Here is a 27,978-nt window from a genome sequence, read left to right as displayed (position 1 = left end):
AGTAAAGCTTGGACGTTAGCGGTAGTGGGTAACATATCATCATTGACTCTATTATTACAAAACAGTAGTGTGTCAAGATATTAAAGCATTATTTGTACTACTTTTTTTTAAATAAGTGATTTATATTTTTTCGATTCATCAGTGATTGAGAAACTTTGAATAAAAATGAATTTAAATTTTGCCGCGAAGTTAGCACCACTTCAAATATCCCATGTAAGTAGATCGATTTTAATAAAAAAAGTATGTTATTTAAACATTCCAGTTGTAATTATTGAAATAAGTAATTGATTATTGCATCTCACTTCAGTAAGCGGCATCCTTTACGAGATTTGTTATCGTTTTGTAAAGTAGTTGATTTGTTTGTTATACTTTCCGAAAAGTAAACATACAAACACTTCGTTATTAATCATTAATCATCGTAATTATTTCAATGTTTATGGCAGATGTTCCAAATATGGGGCGGATAATTAATTCATATGTTTTATTTGATTTGATTGTTTATTTAATTTTTCGATTTTTAAACATTTATTTTTGGAAAAAACATTTTGGATGTTATCTATTGGAATTCCAAAAAATTCTAAATATACAATTTCATGTGTTTGATAAAATTTATTACAAAATGATTTTGGCCACTATTATCACGATTGCAATTTCAAAGACAAGGTTTTTTGGTTTTTAATTATTTGTAATAAATTAGCAGTTAGTCCAAGAAGTTAGTCCAATTTAGACATCTATATTAATTAGTCCAATTTAGACTCCTGATGGTTTACAATTTGAACCATGTCTAACTTTTATTATAGCAAATATACTATAATCTTCTGGACTATATGCTGCCCTGAAGATGTTTATCCAGCGAAATTGTTTTCTTCCTAGCTTTTGTGTTTCAATTGCTAAAACCGCTTTAACTTGTAGAAGTGAGCTAGACAAGCTAGACTTCTGCGTAAATTAGTCCAATTTAGACTTCTGGGTTTATAATTTGAACCATGTCTAGCTTTAATTGTACCAAAGGCTCTTTTTGGGCTATTTATAATCTTGTATTATTCTTTTAAGATATTTGTTACAGCAAAATTGTTTGTATCCTAAACAATTGTGTTTGAAAAGTCTTACTGCTTCAATTGCTAAAGCTGTTGTAACTTGAAGAAATGATATTTGTTTATGACATACAATATTTGTTTTGGTAACATCATAAAATTTGTATAAGATCATTTTTGCTCACTCAAGACAACGCCCTATCAGTTTTCTTCTTAGCACTAAAACCGTACATCATTTGAATACATGTCCACTAAATCTAGCATAGCTCTTAGCACGATCTTCATTTAGTCATTAAATCATTTGTCACATTTAACTCTTTTTACCATTGTTTAGACAAATGTTTCTTATGTTTAATCATCTTATTAGGAGAACAAATAACCTCGGTAATGTGGATTGATTCAAGAAGTTAGCCCAACTTAGACTTCTGCGTAATTTATTAGAATTTAGACTTCTGGGTTCACAATTTCTTCAATCATGTGTCTCTTTAATTGTGCCAAGGTCTCTTCTGGACTATATACCATCCTGTATTATTCTTTGAAGATATTTGTTCCAGCAAAATTGTTTTTATCTTACACTATTGTATTTCGAAAGTCTTAGTACTTGCTTATGACATGCAATATTTGTTTTGGCAACATCATATTATCTGTACATCATACAATCTCTTTATGCCGTTGTTTAGACTAATGTTTCTTAAGTTTAATCGTCATATTAGGGGAAGATATAACCTCGGTAATGTGGATTGATTGAAAATTCCAAACTTATTGCTTATCAAAACATTCAAAAAGAAGAAAAAGCCTTGTTCGACAAAACAGTAACTAAAAAATTTTGCCAATCATTCATTTCAAAGAAAATACATGAAACAACAAGATGCCATAGATGAGTCAAATGCCATATTCTCATTAATTCGTGAACAAAACGTTGATTATCACATTTATCTTAACGTAGCACTATCTATGATAATAACAATCTTTCTATCCTAAAGACAAATACAAAATGAAATTTTGGAAGTTATTGATCATGAGATTAAAACTAGAATTATGAACCTTACTTACAATAGTTTATAATTTTAGCTTTACATCCTTATAGCCTAAACTTGGCACTTTTAGAACTTTTTTGTCAACATAATTTTTTGCTTTAACACACCAAATTCTCGAAGGAAGAAACCTTTCCTTTAATGTTCTTCACAGTCTTTTTTGATACTGTTAATACTTACAAGAGTGACTTGCAGGTTCATGTTTCAACTTGCATGGATTTGCAGAATTCCGTGCATTATTGCGTTTCAATAAATCTGGGTATACTACTACCAAGCTGAGGTTACTTCTGTTCTTACTACTAGTAGACAGATTTAATTTCGTAACTATTTTTAGTAATGATATGCAAAATTTATTGAGGTTAGGTCAAATTATTTATCTTAATCTTCTTTCTGCCAAAAATGTATTTGAATCTATCTAGCAATAATGTGTAGAAATGTGAGAAGCTATAAACACGATCAAACGATTAAATAAAAAAGAGTAATTTTTGACAAATCAATTCTAACCTAAAAAATTTAATCGATAACTTTAATACTAATTTTAAATTGTCATATTAGGATCAAATTTATTTAAGGAGACAAATCAAAAAATACTTACTGTACTAGATTCAAGATTTATTTATAAATTAATCATTTCTAATAATTTATTTTATTGGATTAGTAACATTTTATTATTTACGATTGGTAGTCTTGACATTCACAATGATCTGTCATAATTGATTTGACAATGAATCTGTCAAATTTGTTAATTTATTAAAAGTGAGGTTATACTCTTTCTAAATAATAACATTTTTATTAATTATACATGTTATTATCGAGGAGCTTCATATTAAATAAGTTGTCCTTCTAGCTGAGTAAGTATTACGCAAAACATAAAAATTCTAATTTGTCCTAATTCTTGTAAAAATTTAATTCGAATTTCTTGTTTAAAATCGTTATAAATACTATTCTTACATTAATTATATAACGTACGCTCAAATTCTATTACAATTTCAAAATTGAGATGTCGATATATTATTTTGAATATGTTGTAAAAGAAGAAATTGTGGCATGTGCGTCGTAATTACTCCTACTACTTTATACAATATGCGTATATCTATAGATTTACGCGGGTAAAGGCCTAAAGATACGTTATACTTATATCGAAATCGTCCCGGCTATTTATAGAAAGGTTGAAAGTCGTAGTCTCTTTATATTTTGGCGTATATTCTCAGGGCCTCGTCGTTATCGCAGATAACGGGCGCCACGAGATCGTCTTATTCTCTTTCGTATGTTACATACGAAACCATTATTATATTTAAAGTAGAATATATCAAGTTGATTTGAATAAATTTTCCACACCTTAAATTTCGATTTGTATCACTTTGTATCAATCAAATCTAAGAAATGTGATGTATTGATTTCTTAAAAAAATTGTTGAGTTTATTTAAAAGTGAGGTTAGTTTGGCTTGTAACCATCGCTCATAATAATAGAGAAAACGTGTCACCATTTATTTCTATCCACTTCGACCTTAAATTACGAGCTCAAGTCAGTGTAGTTGTTTATTGTAAATGCTTAGTTTATTTGTAAAAACACGGTATTATTTCGAAACTTCAAACTACATATACTATTCCGGTTTTACGACGACGCGCGTCGTCGGAGTCCACTCTTAATAAAATGCATCAAATTATTATGGCGGTTTATACTACAGCCCGCGGAGGAGATTAATGCGCTTCCTACACTTGAACAGATATTACGGATAGTTGTTATTAGCGTTAGATGGGAGTTTATAAACTCACTTCAACCGGAATGACTCGCGTCTATTTGTCAAAACAAGTTATGAGCAGGTTTATACCGTTTTGTTTTTGATGATGATGCTGATGATGTGTTCGTTAAACACACGGTGTTTATTTTGAAAATTATATTTAATCGTAAAACAAACAAATTTATTTTGAAATGAGATAAAAAATTATTGTGATTTATTTTATCGGATTAATAATTTTCTTTTTTTATTTAAAGTTGGTATTAGTGATGTAAGCTATAAAAAATCTTGTCATGGTTTATAAAATAATTCATTAGGATAGGTTGTCTTTCATTCTGTTTTAAATCGTTTAAAAATTATTGAGTAAAGATGAAATTTTTTTAATATATTTATAACAATAGATATATCTACATAAGACCATACATCATTTGAATACATGTCTGCTTAATCCAACATCACTGTAGGAGCTGTTAGCACAATCTTCATTTGGACTTCAAATTTTTTTTCACATTTGACCCCATAGATTTGACTCTTTTAGTCATTGTTTTCACAAATGTTTCCTAAGATTAATCATCTTATTAGGAGAATAAATAACCTCGGAAATGTGGATTGATTCAAGAAGTTAGTCCAACTTACACTTCTGCGTAAATTGGTCCAATTTAGACTTCTGGGTTTACACTTTGAACTATGTGTATCTTTATTTGTGCTAAGCTCTCTTCTGGACTATATACCATCCTGAATTATTCTTTGAAGATATTTGTACCAGCAAAATTGTTTTTATCCTAAACAGTTGTGTTTGGAAAGTCTTAGTGCTTCAATTGCTAAAGCCGTTTTAACTTGTCAAAGTGATACTTATGATATGCAATATTTGTTTTGGAAATATTATATAATCTGTATAAGATCATTTTCACTTCTTAGCATTAAGATCGTACATCATTTGAATACATGTCCACTTAATCTAGTATCACTGTAGGAGCTGTTAGCACGATCTTCATTTGGTCTTCAAATCATTTGTTACATTTGACTCTTTTTGCCATTGTTTCCTAAGTTTAATCATCTTATTTCGGAAATGTGGATTGATTCAGAATTGCAAACTTATTGCTATTCTAACAATCAAAAATAAGAGAAAGCCTTGCTTTAATCAATAAGAAGTCACATGAAATAAGTAAGGGAATGATTTCTGCAATGTGTTTATTGGGCATTGCTAAAATTTTGCTCATTCGTGGATTTTTCATCATCCGTGTTTCACAGCTGTAATCAAATTATCACCATTATTCCAGAAGCATTTGAAACTGCATTTTGATGAAAAATGCTGGTCAGGAAGAAAAGAAGAAAATAGTGATGAATGCGAAAATAGCACAATAAATGTCTTATTCAATGACACAAGGTGTAAAAGAGAATTTTCACCACTTTTCTTAATTTTTCTTTTATAGGATAATACACCGGAATCAGTGATGGCCCAGGGTAAATACCCAAACCGTGGGTATAAAAGTGATACCAGTAAGAATATATCAGATTCCAAAAAAATGTAGAGGAAGATGATGAGGCTGTTGAAGGCGAGGAATTATCAACAATTAAAGACGTATTATCATTAGACGAATCTGTCGTAATTTAGATTAGATCAAGTTATTATGATTATTATCATCACGCAGCCCTTTGCGTCCATTGTTGGACATAGATTTTGTGCTGTCTGCAACCGTCTCCACTCAAGCAACCGTTTTGTCCACTGCTCATTCTTCATTCGCGTGATATGACCCGCCCAGTTCCACTTAAGCTTTGCCACAATGTTGACCACATCATTCATGCCAGTTTTTCTTCATAGGTCTACATTTCGTATATAGTCCTCCAGAGTTAGACCCAGGATCGACTTCTCCATCTATCTTTGCGTTACTTGGACCCTCCTGGCAGTGGCTACCGTTAATGTTAAAGTTTCGGAGCCTTATGTCATAACCAGAAACACGCATTATTGAATGCCTTTCTTGGCCTTTTCTCTTGAAGATGTCCCTAAGTTTCCCGTAGGCTGCCCATACGAGTGTGATCCTTCTGTTTAGTTCGCTTGTTTGATTATCTCTCGATACACGAACCTCATAGCCAAGATATAGTACAATGTTGATGTTAGAGCTGGGAACAAGATTTATCATAAATTTTGATTTCTCCTAGTTGATATTTAGCGCGACTCTTGTACACACCTCCTTTAAGTCGTTCAGCATTAGTTTAATCTCGCCAAGGCTATAAGAACTATATCGTCCGCGTAGCGCAAATTACAATCAATGTTTATGCCTTTTTGGGTCCAATTTTGTTGTTTAAATGCACTCTGAGGACTGTAATGAACAATTTGGGTTCAACGCCTTGTTTTACTTACAATCAGTACTTTACTACTTCTACTCTTTTCAGTACTTTCATGCAATTTTACCGTCATTGTAGCATTCTTGCAGTTGTTATAAATAAGTTTGGTGTATCGATAATCGACTCTGCATTCTTGAAGTGCTTGCAAAACTACCATCAACTCAATTTAAATTAAATTGTATAAATACTACTAAATACCCATCTTGGGTAAATATCCAGGAAATTTACCCTTGAAAATAAATACCCGGGTATTTAACAACACTGACCGGAATACACTAGAAAAGTAATTGATGTTTAAGTGTACGTAAAAGTACGATTTATAAGATAGGGGTTTTTAAAGCTGAGATATACATTTCAGCATAATTAAGAGGAATTCAAATGTATATGATAAAGTGCATCCACCACATCCATTGTCATTCATTCTTTCCACAAGAATAGAATGGGGTTCGAAAATTTTGTGAAAACTAAAAAAATAGGCTGTAGAGTGCATTGATGAACTTACTATTTATTATGAACTCGCCATACATAGATAACTCAACATCATTTATGTCCGGAAGGTCTCAGACCACATCAATTACTAGCATGATCCAGAAATAGCAAACGAAGTTTTGAGGGTGTAAAACTTTCAGTTCTGTTGGATTTTGAGTGAACCTCAAAACTAAACCTTAAACGTAATGGTGTTTAAGTTTCCAGTGGCAAAACTGTCCTTGACATTAGCCTTGCAGTAATTTATTTCAATGATGACATAATGTAAGTTATGAAGCAATTTTATATAATAATTGGACTTCATTGTTATAATATTTTGAAAAAGGACTTTGATTTTGTGTACACATTGGTGTCCAAAGCTATAGCTTAGTGGAAATTTCTTCTAACTGTAATATAAACATGAATTGTGCTTTGTATTTTCTTTATCTCAGTGTGGAGGTTGTGGTTTAGCGTATTAATATCCGGTATTGTTTTTACAGCTTGGTTAAGTCCCAAATCTCCAAAAGTTATGATCATGTGGCAACTATTCTATATTGGACTGGTTGATCCAATATGAAAACATGAAAATTGCGTTAATTGGTTTTTTACCATAAGCTTCTGATGTTATCTTGTGTCACAAAATTTCTTCAGAACTAATTTTTTTAATGTTAAAATTAGAAATATGGACCTTATTACTCCACCTAAGCACGAAGTTACTCATAAATCATACTTATAATAACTCTTTGTTGCCTTGTTACATTTCTAGATTAAGGTCGGTTAATCTTTGCCTTCACAGTAGTCATTTATATTCTTAGTGCTATAACCATGATATTTTAATAAAACAAATATGATTAAGTATCCTTATTGGATTTTAGGTTAGTAATAAAATTTCTAAATTTAACTAAAAAACAGAGATTAAAAAGACAAAAACCTTATAAATACGTGACCATCTTCGTAATTGCTAACCAATGTAATTTGATAGAAACATGTTAATTTCCAAGAAAGAAAGAAAAAAAAACGGTTACGAACAATGAGTGTGATTCCAATAAAAGTTGCAGAGTCGTTTTTGAAGAACACTTGTTTAAACTGCAAACCGTGTACTTTTCTTTTGAGGTCAACGTGAATTTATTGCAATTTTCGCGATATTATAACGTGTTCATTTTCCCGTCGTCGCCGACACCGCCACTTGTAAGATACTTTTACGGCGGACGATGTTCTTGTCCGCCGTTAATCTGCAACAAATGCATCTAATTCGTTTTAAACCTTGCGAAATTCGGTGGAACAACAACAACGTCAGAATTATTTTAATCGCGCCGTATAAATCAACGCGACGAGACACTTTAACACTTTCATAATTCGAACTCGAACGAACCGGCCAAAATGTTTCGTAAAATATCCAGCTACATTGTGCTGTAATATAATTTACAGTCATTCGAAAATATTTACAGATTAATTTGTAAAAATTAATTTATTGCGCGAGAAAGATTGTTATGAAAAATTTGCTGATTAAATTTTTTTTTTAGTTAGAAATATCAAACACAAAGATTTTATTGAGCATTTAGGTGTAGAATTACATTAAAAACGTTCTTACAAGCTGTGTGACGATGTTTCTTTCATAACGACTGTAATTTAATACTTGGTTAGTTAATAAAACATCTTTTTAGATAATACGAGTGGTTGGTTCAAATATCTGGATTGATTTCTTTATTTTTAAACGTTTGGCTTTCTTTTGTAATCACAAATTGGTTTGTTAACAGTATCACGAAAACTCAATAGGTGTATGTACAATGGGGACTTTGTTTTTAAAAATATTTGCCTTTTAGTTTTATAAACATTTTGACTATTTTAAAACGGCATATTGACCGTGACTGATTTTATTGTTCTTGTTCTCAAACTACAAAGGTTTATTCATACACACAAATATTAATTTATAAGATAATAAATTTATAATTCCAATCAAAATGTTTTTCTTTTTCTTCTTCTTCCTCTTTTTAAGGCCTTTGCCTTGTACTTTATAATCCAGCTTTCATACCACCTTGTGGGCGGGCAGGAACTCTGATCTTGGGATACCTTGCAATTTTTGGCTATCATCCATACGCTCAACATGGTCCCTCCATGGGCGACGTGTGGTTCGGGACCTAACTTGGACTATCTATATTTTGGACACTGCAGAGTTTTCTGATGTCTCTCTTATGGTACCTCAGAATGTTAGCCTACTATGGATCTCATCTCTGCTATTCGAATGATTTTAAGGCTGCTTTGGTTGTCCGAGCCTTGACTTCCTCGAGGAGGTCTCTCTACTACTTGTGATGCTGACGCCAACATATTTCAAATGCATGATCTGCTCCACCATTTTATTATATATCGCCAGTTTGCATCTTTTTGGTTTTTTCGATATGGATAGTTCTTGGTAGCTGTTTTTTTCAAATTGAAAGAGAGCATTGAATAGTGAGAAGTGAGAAAATTCTTTATCGTCGTCTAAATAGTTTTCTAGGGCGTTTTAAGATCTTATCAAGTCCCCAATTTGGTTTTAGGGAAGACAGAGGTACATCAGATGCTATCGCAGAATTGTCTAAATATGTTTTTTGCAATATTTTTAGCTTTGCGTAAAGTATTTGGCACAGTGGATCATAAGCAATTGGCTAAGCTTGAGCATTATGACATAAGAGGTCTTCCACTTCAGCTTTTTCAATCTTACTTACAAGATTAAACTCAGAGAGTAAAAATAAACTTTAGTTACAGCTCACACGGAAAACTATCCTGTGGTGTACAGTTCTGGGCCCAGTTTTTTTCTTAATTTAGATTGATGACCTTTTGAAAATTGGATTAAATTGTAAAATGATCTCTTAGGCAGACGATATAGATAGTCCTCTTGTTTAAAAACCCAACATGGTCAAATCTTTTAGCTAGAGACGATATAAGAATCTTGTTAAATTGGCTTGATTCTAATAAATTGTTCTTCAAAATGTATGTATAGTCTAAATATAGATATTTTCAGACTTGGTTTTTTAATAAAATATTTTATAGATGAATCAGAATGTCAAAGTCTGACTCGAGCTTTGTAGCTCGTACAATCGTCGTCGTTCTCCTTCTAAAATAAAGAAGTAATTTGATGCCGTCGGTGTCGTGAAGTATAAATATTAAAAAAAAAATTTGAACGCAGTAGGGACGTTCATAAATTTCAGTACTTAATGACCGAGCGGGCGGCTGACGTATTGTTTGCTTAATCACTTCGCCCCGAAAGTCTTAAACGTGTCAAAACTCTACCACGCCCTCACTTCTTTTCCTTTTAGAAAAAAAATAATAATAAACTTTCGTTCACCAACACATTTCATCACTTCTTTTTTTAGATAATTCAAAAATGCTCTTATTATGACGTAGAAAATTTTACATTTTAATCGTTAAAGTTGATTGAGATTTTTAATTATTAATATGACTGATGAATAAAAAATGTCGCAACAAAGTGATTGCACAATAAAAAAAATAAAGTTTCTTAGCTAGGCATATTTTTCGATTAGGTATATTTGGTGACCGAGTTTGTTCGAATTGGGCCATTTGCTGACGATGCGTTCTCATCGAGTTGTAATCGACCTTGCTTACATTGAAAAAAAATTAAAATAATATACATTGTTGCAAGGATACATTCCTTAAATTTTAAATAAAACCGATTTTTCTTTTTCAGGAGATTCTTTCGGGTGTACCTGATCTACCCAAAATCAAAACGGAACCGGATATTAACTACAGCAGTTTAGCACCTATCATTTCTTTACCAACACATACTCATAGTAAGTAAAATTAAATAAAATATATAAAATTTTTATTTGTAAATATTGCTATACAATATATTCACACATATTATTGCAATGAACCAGGAAAGCATAATAACGAGTTGAAGGGAAATCTTCAATAATGTTGAAATAGATGGTTTTGCATTGAAAAAAAAATTAAGCAGAACTGAAAAAGAAAATCGAACAATATACATAAAAATTGTTCATATCGAAGCAAAAAAACATAATCAATACGAGCCAAACTGTTACCATTATGTAGAAATCAAGCCAAAATTTCTTAAAGTATAAACAAATTATTCTCTAAAGTTCATAATTTTATAAGGAGGAATCTTTTGGGGGAGCATCGTGGCTCAAATAACAAAGGAATACTTTCTCTGTTTATTCTTGTCTTACAAAAACCTCATAAAATACAATAAACTCAACCACATGATTGAAAGTATATCAAAACTTTATAATAAAACGTTATAAAAATGTTATTTGGTATTTGTATAAAAACTTATTTAAATATTTATTTATAATTGTGTATTTACATAGCTGAAAATGAAGTTATGTAAATTTTCCATTTTTTAATAGAGACACAATCACTTATAAAGTCAAATTACGGACATTAACAAATATAGAAATTTATGTTACCGTGGTTGAAAAAAGGAAAATAAAAACCCCAAAGTCCCTCTACATAGTACTATGTGCCTCATTATGGCCCACCTGCCAATGTCCAACGTTTTCTATGACATATGTGTTTTTGATGTTTTCGCTTAATTCTCTGTCACATAAAGTATAGCCGATTATGGCTCTTGGAGTTCTCATTTTACTAGTTCTTAAAAGCTTTTTCGTGGTGACATTAAATTCCGTAGTTTTGGCAAATAAGTCAAGTTTAAGCGCCCTTTCTGGTACTGTAGGAAAGCGATAATTTCTCCTTTTTTCTACGCGGATGTTGCAACATTTTTTTCATGTAGCAACAAACAACAACAATTTCCTGTAGCAAATCCATTTTTAATTACCAATGTGAGCAATAATTAAGCGCTTGTCATTCCCAGAAGAATCGAGAAAACTTGGGAATAAACCTTCTACTAGGGCTTGCCGGGCGCAGCCAACACCCCAATATTTCCATACCTTGGTTCTGGTACTCCAGCGTTTATCCATACTTCATCAAGATAAAATATTTCTTGTGGATGCGATGTTCTTTAATTTTGCAAAAACTGTTTCAACGTTGTAATACGCTGCCTTGTTTTTTCATTCACATTTTTCATTTTTTTTTCATTTTAATGAAACCTATTTTTTTCAAAATTGTATGTAGAAGGATTGGAAAAAGACGAATCTCTTTGCATTCCATTGCAGTATGTATAATTAAATAGATATTGATCAATAATATACATGATAGATTATACAGGGTGATTTATTAGCTCACCATCAAACTTTGACATATGATATCCAATTACCAAAAAAAAAAATATTAATGAACATATGTCCTATTTCAATTATTTACGAAATTATAACACTTTCAACTTTTAATTTTTATATCATAATTAACTGCAACATTTTTTTTAAAACACATAAATATTACAAATATTGTTCAAAATAGCCTCCTTCTGTTGGTATACATGCTTCACAACGACGAATGAAAGAGTTTTTCAGCCGAATTAAAATGTCTGGTTGATTTCTTATTTTAGTAGCAGCCATTTGTATTCTGTTTAATAACTGTTCTCGTGTATTAATTTTCACTTGATACACAATTTGTTTCATTTGAACCCATAAGTAGAAATCCAATGGATTAAGGTCTCGGGATCTAGGTGGCCAAACAAATGGACCATTATTACCAATCCACTTGTTCCACCCCAAACGTTGATGCTGAAACGTTGTTGAAATTATCTTGGTCTAATCGCATGTGGATTTTGTAATGCCCAGATATGTTCATTAAGGTAATTATTTATGCCATCTCATGTAAAACATGATTCATCTGTCCAGAGAACATTTGAAATGAAGTCATTATTTTGGGCATGTTGCTGCAATAATCATTCACAAAATGCTAACCGTTATCTCCTGGCTGTAGAGCTTGAACATTTTGTATACGATACGGATTAAGGACATGCAAAATTTTGACTTATCTACATGTATGTTGTGTGCTATTCTTCGAGTGCTGATGGAAGGATTATCAATGACGCCACTAATTACAGCTTCTTCGTCCTCTACATTAACTACATGCGGTCGAATAGCTTTTGCTGGAGCAGGATTACCTGTTTCTCGAAGTCTTCTGAAAGAATCGCTAAAAACTGAATAATATGGCAGATGACGCTGTGGAAATCTGTCTTGATATTCTCGTTCTGATTATCGAGCATATCCATTGCAAAAACAATTCACGAAAATTATATCAGGATACTCTTCAGTGCTATAAGCGTACATTTTGAGTTTCTTCTTGTATGTAATAATTAAACCTTATAGCAAACTGACATATTACAATGACAACTTTGACTGACTATTAATAAACTCGCTGCAGAAAACTTTGAAGTGTTATAATTTCGTAAATAATTGAAATAGGACATATGTTCATTAACATTTTTGTTGGTAATTGGATTAGCTATCATATGTCAAAGTTTGATGGTGAGCTAATAAATCACCCTGTATACATAGGCTTATTAGTATTGTCTATCTATCTTATCAGACTTAGTAGGTACTCTATTTCAGTTTCCCATATTTTCCTCTTTCTAACATCAACGGTTCCGATTTTAACATAACAAAGGTGTTTTTTATGGAAAATCAAAGAAGAATGCGAAAGATACTCAAAATCAAATTAAGATTATTTTGTCGTCGGCCATGCGTATATGATATAGTGCAGAAAGGGTTGGTCATGAGTTACAAAATTGGTGTATTTTAGTCTCTATCTATTGCAATGGTTTTTTGTAAACCTTGATGAAATCCAAAGCTACAATCGACTATGAAATATGTTATGTATGTAAATTGCTCACATTGCATAAAAAATAAGCAGTTTTTATTGAGATAAAGTGTAATCACCAGAAATGTTAAAATGGATGGTTTACATTAAAAAATCTACCAAATGCTATAAAAGAAATTTTTTCAAATTGAACCAAATAGAAGATTCCATAACCAATTTTTGCCTAGAAGTCACAGTTCTTCAGGAATAAAGCGACAATATTCAAAATCCCAAAATAAATGGTTGCATTAAAAAATCTATCAAATGCAGTTTAGAAATACTTATTTTACCCTTAGTAGTTATGGTTTTTCCATATTTCGTTCTATAAGCATGCAAATATCTTTACAACTTTATTCTATTTTGTGCGCTGTTCGTTTATGATATTTCTATTGCTAGAGATAGTTACTCCGAGCTAATTAAATGATATGACTTGTTAGATAGTTGTAGAGATAGTCTGTCGTTTACTGCGAGCTTATATCGGATACTTAATGAATACTGATGTACAGAACGTAGTTCCATATCGGGGCAGCGTAGTAATAAGCAAAAGTAATCAATTGTCAGTAACACAGAGACCATCGGTTTGTGCATGACTCAATGAATTTCGTAGTTAGAAGATGCTGGAGAAGGTTTCATGCTTTGACGAAAATTCAAAAATGCATGTGATATGCAAGGTGATGAATTTTTAGCCAAAGTGTGCGAGCATGAATTCAAAGTTTATTGCACATGGTAAAAAAGGGTCAACAGGAAGGTAGAAATTCAGTCAGAATCCTTCCTATCGAAAATTAATCGCTTATGATACAAGGAACATTGCTGTTCTGAATTTCTTGTCACATCCAATGATAACACAAGACTATATAGCAGCAATTGCCATCCATTAAGGAAAGAAATCATGATCTTTTAAACACTGTAAGAATTTCCAATGATAACACAAGATTACATAGTAGCAATTGCTGCATTGAGGATGAGACGAATTAGAGCACCTACCATAATAACTTAACCTTTCTCCATGTGATTTTTTACTTCTGCTATTAAATATAGATAAATTTTATAGTTTCCCCTGGTAAGGAGAACATTACCTTGTTAGGTTAATCTGCCAATCGATTAAAATCGATCAAAATATTGTAACAATAAATATTACCATCATCACACATGGTGCTAAAAAGTATGAAATAAATGGTTTGTCGCAATGGTTGAGCAACTCTCACGCGCTGCAATCTCCCAAATATCAACGTAGCAACCTTGATTGATCATCGCAAAACATTGTCAGTTATTGTAAACAAAAAATTTCTGTAAACAAAAAAACTGCCGATTTTTGCATTAAAAGTACATGAATTTCTTTATAATCCTAGAAATGGTCAAAAGAAGTTGTCAAAAGTTTGTAAGTTTAGATCAACTTCAAAAATAACTATTCCAAAACTAAGTGACTTTGCAAAACGGTTGTCTCTGCTGAAAATAGATGCTTTACTTTATAGCTTATGAATATTTAGAACAGTTATACATAGAATCAATTGCACGGACTAAAATTCTTAAATTTGATGTATATGACATAAAAATCAATTAAAATGATTTATATCTCAAAAATTAAAATCGGTATAAACTTAAAACAAACGATTTTATTCCAACTTTTTCATATTTCTCAAAACTAATCATAAAACCGTCATTTTTAGATAATTTTTTTTTATAATGTTGGAAACGAAATCAACTCTAATAGCCTACACTCAACCTTCCCGCATTTTTATATGATACTGATGCACAAACAGCATTTTTAAAACTGTCTATCGATAAATGACGCAACATTAAATTTTGAAAAAGTGCAGTTTATCAAAATACGGCTGAATTTCACGATTCTACTTCTCATAATGCAATTTTATTGAAATTTTATATCTAAATGTTTTTCGTAGTTTTATTTAAAACGCAAGTTTATATTAAAGTTATTTGATTGAGTTTAAGTTAACCGATTTATTCGAAAAATTGATACAGAGAAAATGTTTTTGACATTACCAAATTTTGAAATCGATTTTAATTTGATTTTTTTTTCTTTTCTTGTTGTATAACAATTGGCGAATAATATGGTTGTCGAGTTATCGGTTCGCACGTATCGAATGAGAGGCAAAAACGATAAATACACGGCCGAACGACTTCCGATAAGCCGAGACCGTATTATTTAAACAAACGGCCGATAACGCCATCAATTGACTGTAAATAAACAGTAAATAAAGAGCGCGCGGAGAGTGTCGCCGCTTAAAAACTCCTTACATGTTTATTTACTTGATCTCATCGGTTTATTTTGATTTGGTTCCCTGGTGTATTTACGAAATATACCGCTTAAAAACGTTTTTATGTACTGGATTTATTAACTATATATTCTAAACAAATTTTTCAAACTAATTAAGTACATACAACAAATAAATAATGATGATCTCATCTTAATTTTATTTTGAGCTAAAATTTTTGAAATTTAAAAAGAGACTGGTTATCTATCTAAGAATATCTTACAGAATTCTTTGCTGTTTTAGAAAACATAAATCTTCTTCTTCTACTTTCGAGTAGGGATGCATCCCTGTTTGTCAAGCTTCATGTTTGGACTTTACTCCACAGACGAGGAGAACCAGCTCTGTGCCCATCTCTTGGACAGTCGTCCGTACATGCATATTCTGAATCTCCTCTCATTTATTCTTCCCACATGCTCCTTCCATCTTTTCTTTCTTACTATTCTCCAGTTTACTACATCCTGTATGTTACATCTTGCTCTGATAGAGGTGTTGGTCTGCCTATCTCGCAGTGTCACATTCAACATAGATCTCAAGACTTTCATCTCCATCACCCTCATCCTCTGTTTAGTCTCCTTTGTTTTTGCTATGGTCTCGGTACCATATGGTCGCACCATGGCATGTATTTGTTCCACCACATAGTGTCTCTTGTAACTTGTGCTTCCTTACATAGATTTCGATAGCTTGTAATTTCTACACCTAGATATTTTAACATTCTACAGAGTCTAAAAACATAAATCTAAATATGTTAAATAAATCAATAAAGATGGAAGATGTTATAATTTTATTATTTGATATAAAAATGTAATTTTTTAAGTTGAACGTTATCTTAATTTACAACGATGAGAATAAATACAAAACAGAACGAACAAAACCGAAAAAAGAAAAACCGCTCAACCCACAAAAAGACATCTTTTCTTCTTTGACACCTAATCCCATTCAAAAAAAAATACTAAAATAAAACTGAAAATGTCTAAAATTAAACAAGTATTATATTTTGATTGAAATATGTGTTGTGGGATTAAAATTGTCGCTTGTGTGTACATGTGGGGTGGGAGGGACGCTAAAAAAGAATAAAAAGTAAAAGAAATTTTATTATACGGATATTTTGGATTTCTTGAAATGGGCTCTGGTTGACGTGTTCTTGATCGTAGCAGTTGGGCCGAGAATAGATCGGACTCGGTACCGGGGCGGCACGTTCTCGACAAACAAATCGATTGAGATCCGATATCGGTCGTTTATTAGGGGCCAATTTCACGCGGCCGATCGCACGATCTGCCTATTTTACTCTCCGCCTGATGGCGATTTCCTGTGTGCGTACCCCCGAACCCGTTTCGATCGATGTCGTTCTGTCACGTTCTCGGCGTTACCAAATTTGGAACACCCACCAATTCATTTTCATTTTAAAATTGTACTTTATACTGTCATTCAAACTTCGTCGTCAAACTTTAAATAGTTAAAAGTCAATTATTTTTTTTAAATTAGTTGTTAGTGTCGTAGTTTTTTAAAAAGACCACCTGTAGGTACCACCCAAATACCATTTTTATGACCGAACTATATAATATTTTCCATCAAGTATTAAGTGAGGTTATGTTCATTCTACAACTGTCAATCTAAAAACGAACGTCACTAACTTTTACTGACTGATATCTACTATCCGTCAAGATTAAGTGTCAAATTGGAATTAATTAATATTAAAAATGTTATCTTTGACGTTTAATTCTCTCCATTTTCAGATTTAATTTGCCAAATGAATGAGGTTTACAATTCTGTAAAGCGAACATGTTTACTTACAAGCATAAATATTAAATGTCTCTTTAAACTGTTATTTTGACGTTTATTGTGTCAAATTTGACGTTTTAATGACAACAATCGGGATTGAGGAATTTGATTTGATGTTAATAACTTTTTTTGTTGAACGTTCTTTTCAGAAATATCCCAAGAAATTATTGTCAAGTACTCCTATTTGAAAATATACATATGCTATGCAACTGACAAGAAAAGATTTCCGAGTGTTAAATTTTGAAAAATTTGATGTGAACATAGAGGGTATTGAGGTGTAATCTTAACTTCTTTATCCAATTGTGTTTATTCAATAACTTGAAAGCAGAGAGAAATAGAAAACAAAAATTATTCTGCAACTAAAAGTGTTTACTAAAATAGTTTGTAAGTTTAGATCTATACATACATACAAGTATTCAAGAACGGTATAACCTCCTTCTCAATCCATTTCTGAAAATTAAGTCTTGAGCTTTTGAAGAGTGTTTACATGGTATTATTACATGGTTACAAAATGCTCGAAAATTGATTTTGTTAGAGAATGTGATCGAATTCCTATTGCCTGAAGATATTATTTGATATTAAATACTTGGAAAAGCTGTTTGTTATCAATTTCAAGTTTCAAGTCAACACATTGAAAAGTTAAATTATATTTCGATTAAAAATAAAATATCGTCAACTAAATATAGTAACACTACTGAAATCACAAAACAACCATCAAATTATTGAGCAAAAATAAGACTGTAATCTCGGCGATCCCATCGATCTTTATTCTCTTCTACGGTGTAGCCAAGTAAAAAGTGACAACTTTAGCATTTATACCGTTTTGACTTGGGAGCGTCGATATCTTCCTGTTAACTTGATGTCTTGATCCATTAAGACATCCAAAGAGATTCATTAATTATCCCGTAATTGTCATTGTGATCACCTAGGTTGTCAGATGATTGAAGCAAGGTGTTGAAGCAAGCGTCAATCTAAAGCTTTCATAAACGGATATTCTTAATGTGTGGTTAAGCTTTTCCCAAACTCAAATTTAATTTCGTCGATCAATCTTTCCTACTTTAGTATTCATTTTTCACACTGCATGTTTTGAAATACATTTAGGAACAATCGCTAATCTTTTGGTTATCATACTAGAAGGCCCAATAGGTTCCTGTTTTTACCTTGAACATTTAATATTTCAATTTCGTCATAGTAAATATCTGACATTTTATCATTTTATCTGACATCCAGTGGCTGATCCAATGAATATTTGGATACATCCAAAATCGCTCTTTATATCGGTTTATATCATAAAATAGCAATCTTTACTGTGTTATTAGGTTCATTCTATGTCATCGATATTCCAGCTCTTTGTATCCTGTGAAACGTTCCAATAAGTTTTACATAGTATGTTCAATCTTTAACCACTTATGCGTTTTGGACCTAATCACAACAGAGACTAACAGATAGGCAGTTCAGTGTGGTACTGGAATTTTGCGGAACTAAATAAATTATGGCCTCTCATGATGAACATCTAAATTAAAGATTTTCTTCTGCGATTACACTCGAGAGGGATGTAACAATAGACGAGAGTCTTATACCTCTAGAATCTTATATTTTATCTTATATAATATTTGGTCATTCATAATTTAAACAGGAAAGGGAACACAAATTAGACACTGTCTTGCCAGGGACAATTTTTATACTTCTCCGACACTTGCAGATATTCTTTTGCCATTTAAAACCGATAGTAGTAAATATTACTATGAAATTGAAGAAAAGATGTGCGGAAAAATCTGCAAAAGAAATAGTTGTATGTAAAAAGAAGTAACGGCATAAAAGAGAGGAAAATTCTGTGTTATGAAATGTAACGACAAAAAGTACGTTGGCGTCTTATCAACAATTCACAACACAGAAATGATAGAAGTTGAAAGAAGGCAGGATTCTAAAAATTCCAAAATTTGTCAGTGATTACAACAATTCTGTGGGCGGTGTTGACAAAGTTGATGAACATCTAACAAGTTATCCTATTATCAAAAAGCGCTGAAAGAAATATTACTATAAAATGTTTCAACATCTTCTTGATCAGATTGAGAATTCTTTTGTTATATAATATACAAAACAGGGATGTCTAAAGTGTCATTTGGAATTTCGATTAGATCTCATTCCAAAAATTATTGAAAAATATGGGAACGTTGAAAAAAAACTCGGATGTTCATCAGCAACACCGTCACCACTACGGTTAATTGGTAGACATTTTTTAGAAACGATCCACCTACGGTAAATAAGAATAGGCCAACCAGACAGTTCAAAATGTAGTGTTCATGGCAGGGGGTTCATGGAGAACGGCAAAAAAAATCGAAACGAGACTAGGTCCAGATTGTAAAGTAGGATTGTGCATTGAATGTTTTCAAATATATCATACCCAAATTAATAATTCATGTTAGTTAGAAAAAGACCTGTACATAAGGGATTTAATTGCGCTTACGATAGCTCCCAATCGAATATATGTTCTTTTTTTTCAATAACCTGTAGGCGAGTAGCAACTGGTGCTTGTACAAGAAGTATTTCTGCTTTTGCGCCGTATATCAGTCTACTCAATTAGCTATTTCATCTTCTTAACTAATTTATCCATGAGGTCCTTTTTAATTTTTCCGCAGATGGCCGAATCCAGTAGAGTGTTCATTGTGTCCTCGTATTCCTTTCTGTACATCACCATACAAGATTGTTTCGAAGACATCAAGACTACTATATCAATCTGTCCTACTGTAGGAAAGCTGTCAAATTTGTGTATTGGATTTTTGCGAATAACTGTCTCGACTCATAATTTTTCTTTAGACACTCAGGTTAGAGCTACTGCAAAATTTAGTTCCCTGACTACTACCCTTGTTTCTTCTTTTATCAATAAGAATCGATTAATAGTTACAATTTTCTTATCTTCGCTATTTTTGCGCTCAACGTTGGCGCTTCGGAAACTCTCGTGCTAACTTCTACGTACTTATTCTTAGATTTCATCCCTGTTCTACATGGATAAATATGTCGAAATCGTGAGGTGTACTTAAAGTCGTTTTTCATTAACCAGTTCTTGAAGATCTAATTTATATTTTACGTTGACAGGCATGTTCTATTCTGATTAAGATTTACTAGAATATATATTATCAACTTTCCACCAATTTTTTCACTTGTGTTAAACGTTTTGTTGTTCAGATACTATTAAAAAGTATCGGGAACGATATCATAAAAGGTTGGTCATCACATATTTGATGGAGATATTTTGAATCAGTGAAAATTACGAAGAATTCAGTGTGAACATAGTTTTTGTAACATTTCCTACTAATATTGAACGATTTCTTCATGATTTGTATTCAGTTTAGTTTAGCAAAAAAAGACAAAGGACCGATTTTTTAATGCTTAGTCAGCGTTATATAGTCAATCATAAAACGAGGAAGTTGGATCAAAATCATATTAGATCTAAAACAAAATTTGTACCCAACTCTTTCGATATATCTTGATCCAAATGGAATTAATATTAATCCATTTAAGCAAAGAAATATATATACTTGTTGTATAAGTTTACAAAAGCGTTGGTGATAAAACAAAGATAAAGGAAACACTCCATTATCGCTTACTCACGGTTTCTATCGCTTTTCGCGATTGTATTTCTTCTTTAGTTTATTTTCACACTCGTCTCTCCATCTCGCCACTCAATCTAATCGAGTGAGTAGGTTGGTTGTTGATTTGGTTTCTATTTTTTTGAGTTCTTATTATTATCAAGAAGACCACAGCTGCGAATTAATCCACAAACATTTCCCTTGTATTATTTACCAAAATAAGAAATGTGTTTGTTAGAAAATAATCGTTTTATTTTATTAATTTTAATTGTTATGTATAAATAATTGCGGTTTATAGGGAGGATTGTTTCAGTTAAATTTAGATTGATGTCGTTATCGGAGTGCCGCGAGCCGACGTCGTTTATCGGTTTTCAAAGGGTCGGAGGTCATGGGGACAAACAAGACAAGCGGAGCACGGTGACGTGTGCGCCGAAATCAACGCAAAATCACCACGTTCTTTAAAAAAAAGGTGTTGTTTTCTTCGCTTCCGATTCCCCATTTGCAAAGTTCAATCGATAATTTATTATAGTTATCACAATCTCTGAGTTTGTTTATTTCACGGGGGAACGAAATGAATTTCATAAAAATTGGTGAAGATTTCGTCGAACCATGAATTTTGCTCGTTAAATACTTGGAGAGATTGATAACCATTTGACACGGTTTCGGAAAGGGGTCAAGGAAACCAGGAGGAAGAACTTAACCAGATAACACAAACATTACTCTTTAAAATTATTTTATTTTATTAATTGTATCATTTTGGAATCATTTCATACAATTTTAGAGATCTTTTCTGCTATGCATCCCTCGTTAATAACTTAACCTTCCATCAAGAGAAATTTAACCCAAGCGAGTATCACGTGATACTAAAATGGTTCTATGAGGAGGGTTGAATTTTGGTCTAATGATTAACCCTCGGGGTGTAAAATAATACTCTAACAAGAGAGGGGTTCAATTAATTAACCTGTACAAAATCTTTTTGAAAAAGCATTTTTAAATTGACAATCAAATTTGACTCGAAATTAATTATACATTTCTTTTTAGATCCACCAACTTCAACAACAAATTACAATCCACATCAATCAACCGAAATTTCCGATCAATCAAAATCTTCGAATCACTCAACATCGACGAGTAGTCAATCACCACAACCGTCGGCCAACAATACTCAAACAAAACCGCCATATTCTTATGTAGCTTTAATAGCTATGGCGATTAACTCAACCGGTTTAAAACGTGCAACGTTATCTGAAATTTACGGGTACATCACGGACAAATTTCCTTATTTTCAACGAAATAAAAAAGGTTGGCAAAATTCGATCCGGCATAATTTGTCGTTGAACGAATGTTTTATAAAAGTACCGAGAGAGGGTGGCGGTGAACGCAAGGGAAATTACTGGACTTTAGATCCCCAATACGAAGATATGTTCGAAAATGGAAATTATAGGAGACGAAGAAGGATGAAGAGACCTTACAGGGCTCAACCGTACACAAAGAGTTATTTTGGGGAACCTTTACCTCAACACGGCTTACCTTTACCAAGAGGAATTTTTACTCCAAGTTATCCAACATATACACGATATGATACTCCGAGTTGGATAGCACAAACTCAATTAGCTTATACAAGTCCAACAGCTACTTTTAATCAACAAAGTTACCCGTCGCCGATGTCGTTTACTCCTTGTATGAGACAAGATACAACTGCGAGGTATTGGCCGACGGAAAGTGACTATGGAAATTCATTTCCCGGATATACGGAAAATCAGATAATGTTGTGATGAAAGGGTTTTGTAGGAAAAAGAAAAAATCGAAAAAATGATTTTTTCGGGTTAAAATCCTATTAGAAACAACCAGTGAAGTGTTTTTTTTAATTGTTTATTGGTTAGTGTAGGAAGAATGATCTAAGATTCAAGTTTAACTTTCAGTTTTGCTTATATTCTTAAAATAAAACAAACATGTAAGTAAGGTTGGTCCAAATTAATATCTTCTTATAAAGGTTTTCTTTCTAACGTATTCATACAGTATAAAATGTTTAGAGTGATATAGAAATTTATAAACTAACATATTTTTAAAAAATAATATCATACTGAGCAACCAAATGTTATTTCTAAGGTAATTAGGGACGCTGAATCCGAATATACAAGCCGTTTTTTAATAGAGGTTCTAATTTTTGAGATATTTAATGAATTAAAAATATAGAAAAACAAAAGTAATACAAATACGCGTTTTTTAGCGTATTTGTTACCATTTTGGTACTTTTACCGATCAGATACCTTGCAAAAACATAACAAAAACATTTTGAACCCACCTTGTAATGTGTTTCTGCATTTTTACCAATTTTTAAACACAATCATAACGTTATGATTGAATAAAATTGAAGTGACGTTTGGATTTAGGTTAGATTTTGACTGTCAAATGTCAATATTACCAACTTAAACTCAAATAGCATATCACCGATATCACCTTACATTTTTTTTATTAAACATTCTATAAAATTACTACCGTTTTTTCCAAATTCATCGTTACTTTTTAGTAGTGTCGATTTAAAACAATTTAAAAAACTCAGTGTCTGATATAGAAAAACCAAAGTATTGCAAATACGTATTTTTAATGCATTTGTTATTATTTTGCCACTTTTATCGAGTATGTACCTTCCGAAAACGTAACAAAAACATTTCTAATCCACTTTACAATGTTATTTTTGAATTTTTACAAATTTTTAAATACAATCACATCATTTGAATAAAATTTAAGTGACGTTTGGATTTAGGTTAGATGTTGGTTGTCAAATGTCAATATTACCACCTTAAACTCAAATAGCATACCACCTTAAATATTTTTTTATTAAACAGTCTATAAAAATACTTTTGCCTTTTTCCAAATTCATCTTTAATTTTTAGCGGAGTGTCGATTTAAAACAATTTTAAAAAACTCCAAAAACTGGGCACCCACAGCTTTTCAATGTGTGATATAAAAAAACCAAAGTATTGCAAATACGCGTTTTTTTAGCGCATTTATTATTATTTTGCCATTTTTACCGAGCGTGTTCCTTCCGAAAACGCAACAAAAACGTTTTGAATCCACTTTACAAAGCTGTTTTTGCATTTTTACCAATTTCTAAACAGAATCACAACGTTTCGAATAAAATTGAATTGACGTTTGGATTTAGGTTAGATGTTGGTTGTCAAATGTCAATATTACCAACTTAAATTCAAATGGCATATCACCTTAAATATTTTTTTATTAAACATTCTACAAAATTACTACCGTTTTTTCCAAATTTATGGTTACCTTTTACCAAACTGTTGGTTTAAAACAAATTAAAAAACTCAAAATCCAGAATCAATCCTGACAAACTCATTGAAGTTTGGGATTCAGCGCATCAAATTAAGTTGATAAACGTTCTCATCTGGTCGGGTCCAAATGTGTATTGGAATTTGTAAACTTGTGTTATACTTTGGTCGAAAGTTTAGCTCTTATAACATATTTATTAAAAAATATCCACAACCACGGTTTATTTTTTTGCTTTAATTTCAACGTCAAATTATTAGGGTTTATGATGGTATTACCTAGCAACATTTTCGGTAACTAAATAATTGAAGATAAGAAATTTGTTAAATATATAACCAAAAATTTTATCTTTTTATATAATTCAAACATTAATTTGACACAAATTGATTTCAAAACATGACATAACAAAATTCCCTGGTAATTTTACCAACATTGACAGATGTAAAAAAGTACCAACAAAAACACCAACCCAGATTTTCATCTAATTTGTCATTTTTGATTGTTAAACCAATGTTTTAAGTTGAAATCTTTCAAATAATAATAATAATTTAAATAATCCATCTTGGGATAGTGCTAAAATAAAAAGACGATACAAATGTCAAATGAAGATTTTAAAATTTGACAGCTTCGCAAAAATGTTTAAATTTTGAATTGTTTGAATCAAATTTAAGTTTATAATGACACTCTAACGAATTAATTTTTTAAAGGAAATTTCTTTTTCACCGTGTAAAATTTGGACCACCTTCATGTAAAATATATCGTAAATAAGAAGAGAAAAATCGCTGTGGTATTACTTATCTTCTAGCTAAGGATGTTGTTTAGACGATAACAAATATTTTAAGGAAAAGTCTATAAATATTTTATTATTATTGTTTTTTTTTCTGTTTTATTATTATTCTTTGACATATATTTATAATTCCGTCCTATCTCTTACTTATTTTTTGTTGTTTTTCCTTTTTTTATATTAAGTACTAATTTTTAATCTTTTTCCCTTTTCTATGAACTTTTTTTAACAATTTCATTTTAGTTCCTTCTTAACATTAAGTCGTAATATAAGCCCTGTAATATTGTATTTTAGATGTGCTTGATAAAACAACATAGTAATAAAATATGTTTTATTTAATCCTTTTTGTCTTAGATAAAAGCGACCTTAATATTGCAGGTAAGTGTTTTAGTTCTAGTTAAATTAATCAAGAAAAATGTAAAACTTTAAAAATCTATACGATCTGCATACAAAGCGCAATAAAACAACTTCAAACAATCCGTCCTAGAATATAAATCACCGTTTTAAACGCTCCATTTATGTTTGTTTATAGCCGTACTAGGTAAACTTTTATAGTTCCCCTCATCTAAATAAACCATAAACTAAGCTAAGCTATGAATTACATAATTCACGCCTTTAAGTGTCTTAGTAAGCGCCCCTTGAATTTTTAACCATCACGTGTCTCGCACACCCCCAAGGGAATCCCCAAACACTTCAGAAATCCTTCGAGCTCCGTCGGATACTTTGAAGAGCTTGCGCAAGTGTTCGGGATAAGGTGAGAGGGTTTTTGTATCCTCTCAGCTGTCGACCGTTTATCAAGACATTTCCGGTTTGGTAAAAGTTAAAAGTTTATTTTGATTTTAATTGATACGAATTTGATTATGTAGATTAGATATATTAAAAACAATTAATTAAAATGATTTATTTAACATAACATTTATGTTTTTATGTTGTCAAAGATTCACTTAACCTTTCGTTTTAAAATTATTATATTTATTAGAAACTTTAACAACTTCTCGTTAAGTTGCTCCATGCAAGAACTGATACTCGATTTCATTTTCTTTTGATTAATCTTTCTACTATAACATGAGAAGAATTATTATATGGGTATTGTCATATTGTTACTCAACCTCAATATTTTTATATTCAAGTTTTGTATCGCAACCTCAGCTTAATTAAGCCACGCATCATGCCTAATTAAGGTTGCTTGCGGGCGAGGTGCTACATCAACACAAAAACAAAATAGTATTCAAAAATGTTTAGTTTTTGTTTGATGTAGCGCCTCGCCCACAAGCCATCTAGGCTTTATAAAGTTGGCCATCGTTGCAAGGTGTTCAACTTCTGCATCGATATGGTATCGATGTTATTCCTCAGCCGAGGTTGCTTACGGGCGAGACGCTACATTAAAATAAAAACTAAACATCCTGACATTCTTGAAAACCGTTTAGTTTTTGTATTGATGTAGCGCCTCGACCGCTAGCGACCTCGACTTTATAAAACTGCCCATCGATGCAAAGTGCTCAACTTCTGTATCGATATGGTATCGATGTTATGCTTCGCCCGAGGTTGCCTACGGACGAGGCTACAAATACTAATAGCTTTCAAGAATATCAGGATGTTTAGTTTTTGTATTGATGTATTGCTTTTGGCCTTGGCAAATATAACATTATGTTCTCAGCACAACAATTCTCAGGGCCTTCTTCGTCTGCAAGTTTTTTGGATACTTTGTGATCTCAAAGTTTTCTAAATCTGCATCAATTTCTTCCTTTTCAATCTCTCGTAAACACAAGTCAATTAGCTGGCTCAATCGTTGTGGTTCTTTTTGTATGTAACCAGTGATTATTACACAATTGAACTTCATAACGCCATCGCTTACAGTCAACTGACTTTCCATAATTTAAAATACAGAGCAAAACAGGGTAGAGAGCAGTTAATTATTACTTCAGCAAATAAAATATACAATCGAAGGTTCTTCCGAGGACTTTTTATTTCAGGATTTCAGCCAAGAAGCAACATATGCAGAAACATAGGATACCTAGTATACGACAATGACGAAATTATCAACACAATACTTTCAGAAGCTCTTTGATGAAACCAATGCAAATGGCGGTGAGGGGAAGGGCCCCCAAGACCTGGAGTCCAATGGAGGTAGTGCTGAAAAGGATATAACGAACATCATGATCACTGAGGAACCTTCCTTAGATGAAGTTAGGGGGCGATTAAAGAACTGAAAGACAACAAAGCTTCGGGAGTTGATGAAATCCCGACAGAACTAATGCAAGTCAGAGAAGAGGAGCTGTTGAAGGCCATTCATAAATTATTTGAGGCAATGGAAAACCGGCATAATTTGTCCTGTATTCAAAAAGCTGATTTGTTCGAACTATGGAGGAATAACCTTGCTTGTGGTTATGCACAAAGTGTCCATACTTTGATAATTCATAAGCGGGTAAGTCCAGTGGCAGAAATGATAATAGGAGATTACCAGGCTAGTTTTAGAAATAATCCACAGTGGACCAGATATTCATTTATTACATCGATCACAAAATGGATTATGATAAAGTAAAACGACAAGAAATTTGGAAAATACTGGAAGAGTTCCAAATCCCACTAAAGAAGCAGTGGAAGAACCCAAGGGTTAATGCAAAATAAATGCGTCTAAATAATGTAAAATGCGGTCTGAAACAGAGGGACGTCTTATCGCCGCTATTATTTAATCTCGTCCGAGGAATTGCACTGAACCCTGGAGGTACGATATATAAGTACTGGCGTATGCGAATTATGTAGCATTGGTTGGAAGAAGCAGAGCAGCGTTAGAGGAAACCCTTGAACAATTAAACGATGGTGCAAAATACCTGAGTCTGCAAATAAGTGATGAGAAAAGCAAAAAATATATGGTAACAGGGCGTAGATTACCTCAACAGGAAGCAGTAAATATCCAGATTGAAGGGTGAGA

General features: G+C 32.1%; 1 protein-coding gene across 1 annotated transcript; it reads left to right on the top strand.

Moving 5' to 3' along the window:
• LOC111414719 (forkhead box protein L2-like) lies at positions 1–23,109 on the top strand. The gene is made up of 3 exons (XM_023046151.2): positions 1–213; positions 10,298–10,400; positions 22,016–23,109. Exons 1-3 carry the CDS (start codon positions 166–168, stop codon positions 22,747–22,749), a joined length of 885 nt encoding a protein of 294 aa, XP_022901919.1. The 5' UTR covers positions 1–165; the 3' UTR covers positions 22,750–23,109.
• Positions 23,110–27,978: the final 4,869 nt, after the last annotated feature.

Source organism: Onthophagus taurus, chromosome 6, assembly GCF_036711975.1.
Source record: "Onthophagus taurus isolate NC chromosome 6, IU_Otau_3.0, whole genome shotgun sequence".
Taxonomy (NCBI): domain Eukaryota; kingdom Metazoa; phylum Arthropoda; class Insecta; order Coleoptera; family Scarabaeidae; genus Onthophagus; species Onthophagus taurus.
The sequence above is the reverse complement of the archived record's forward strand: the minus strand, read 5'-3'. Positions and strand labels throughout refer to the sequence as shown.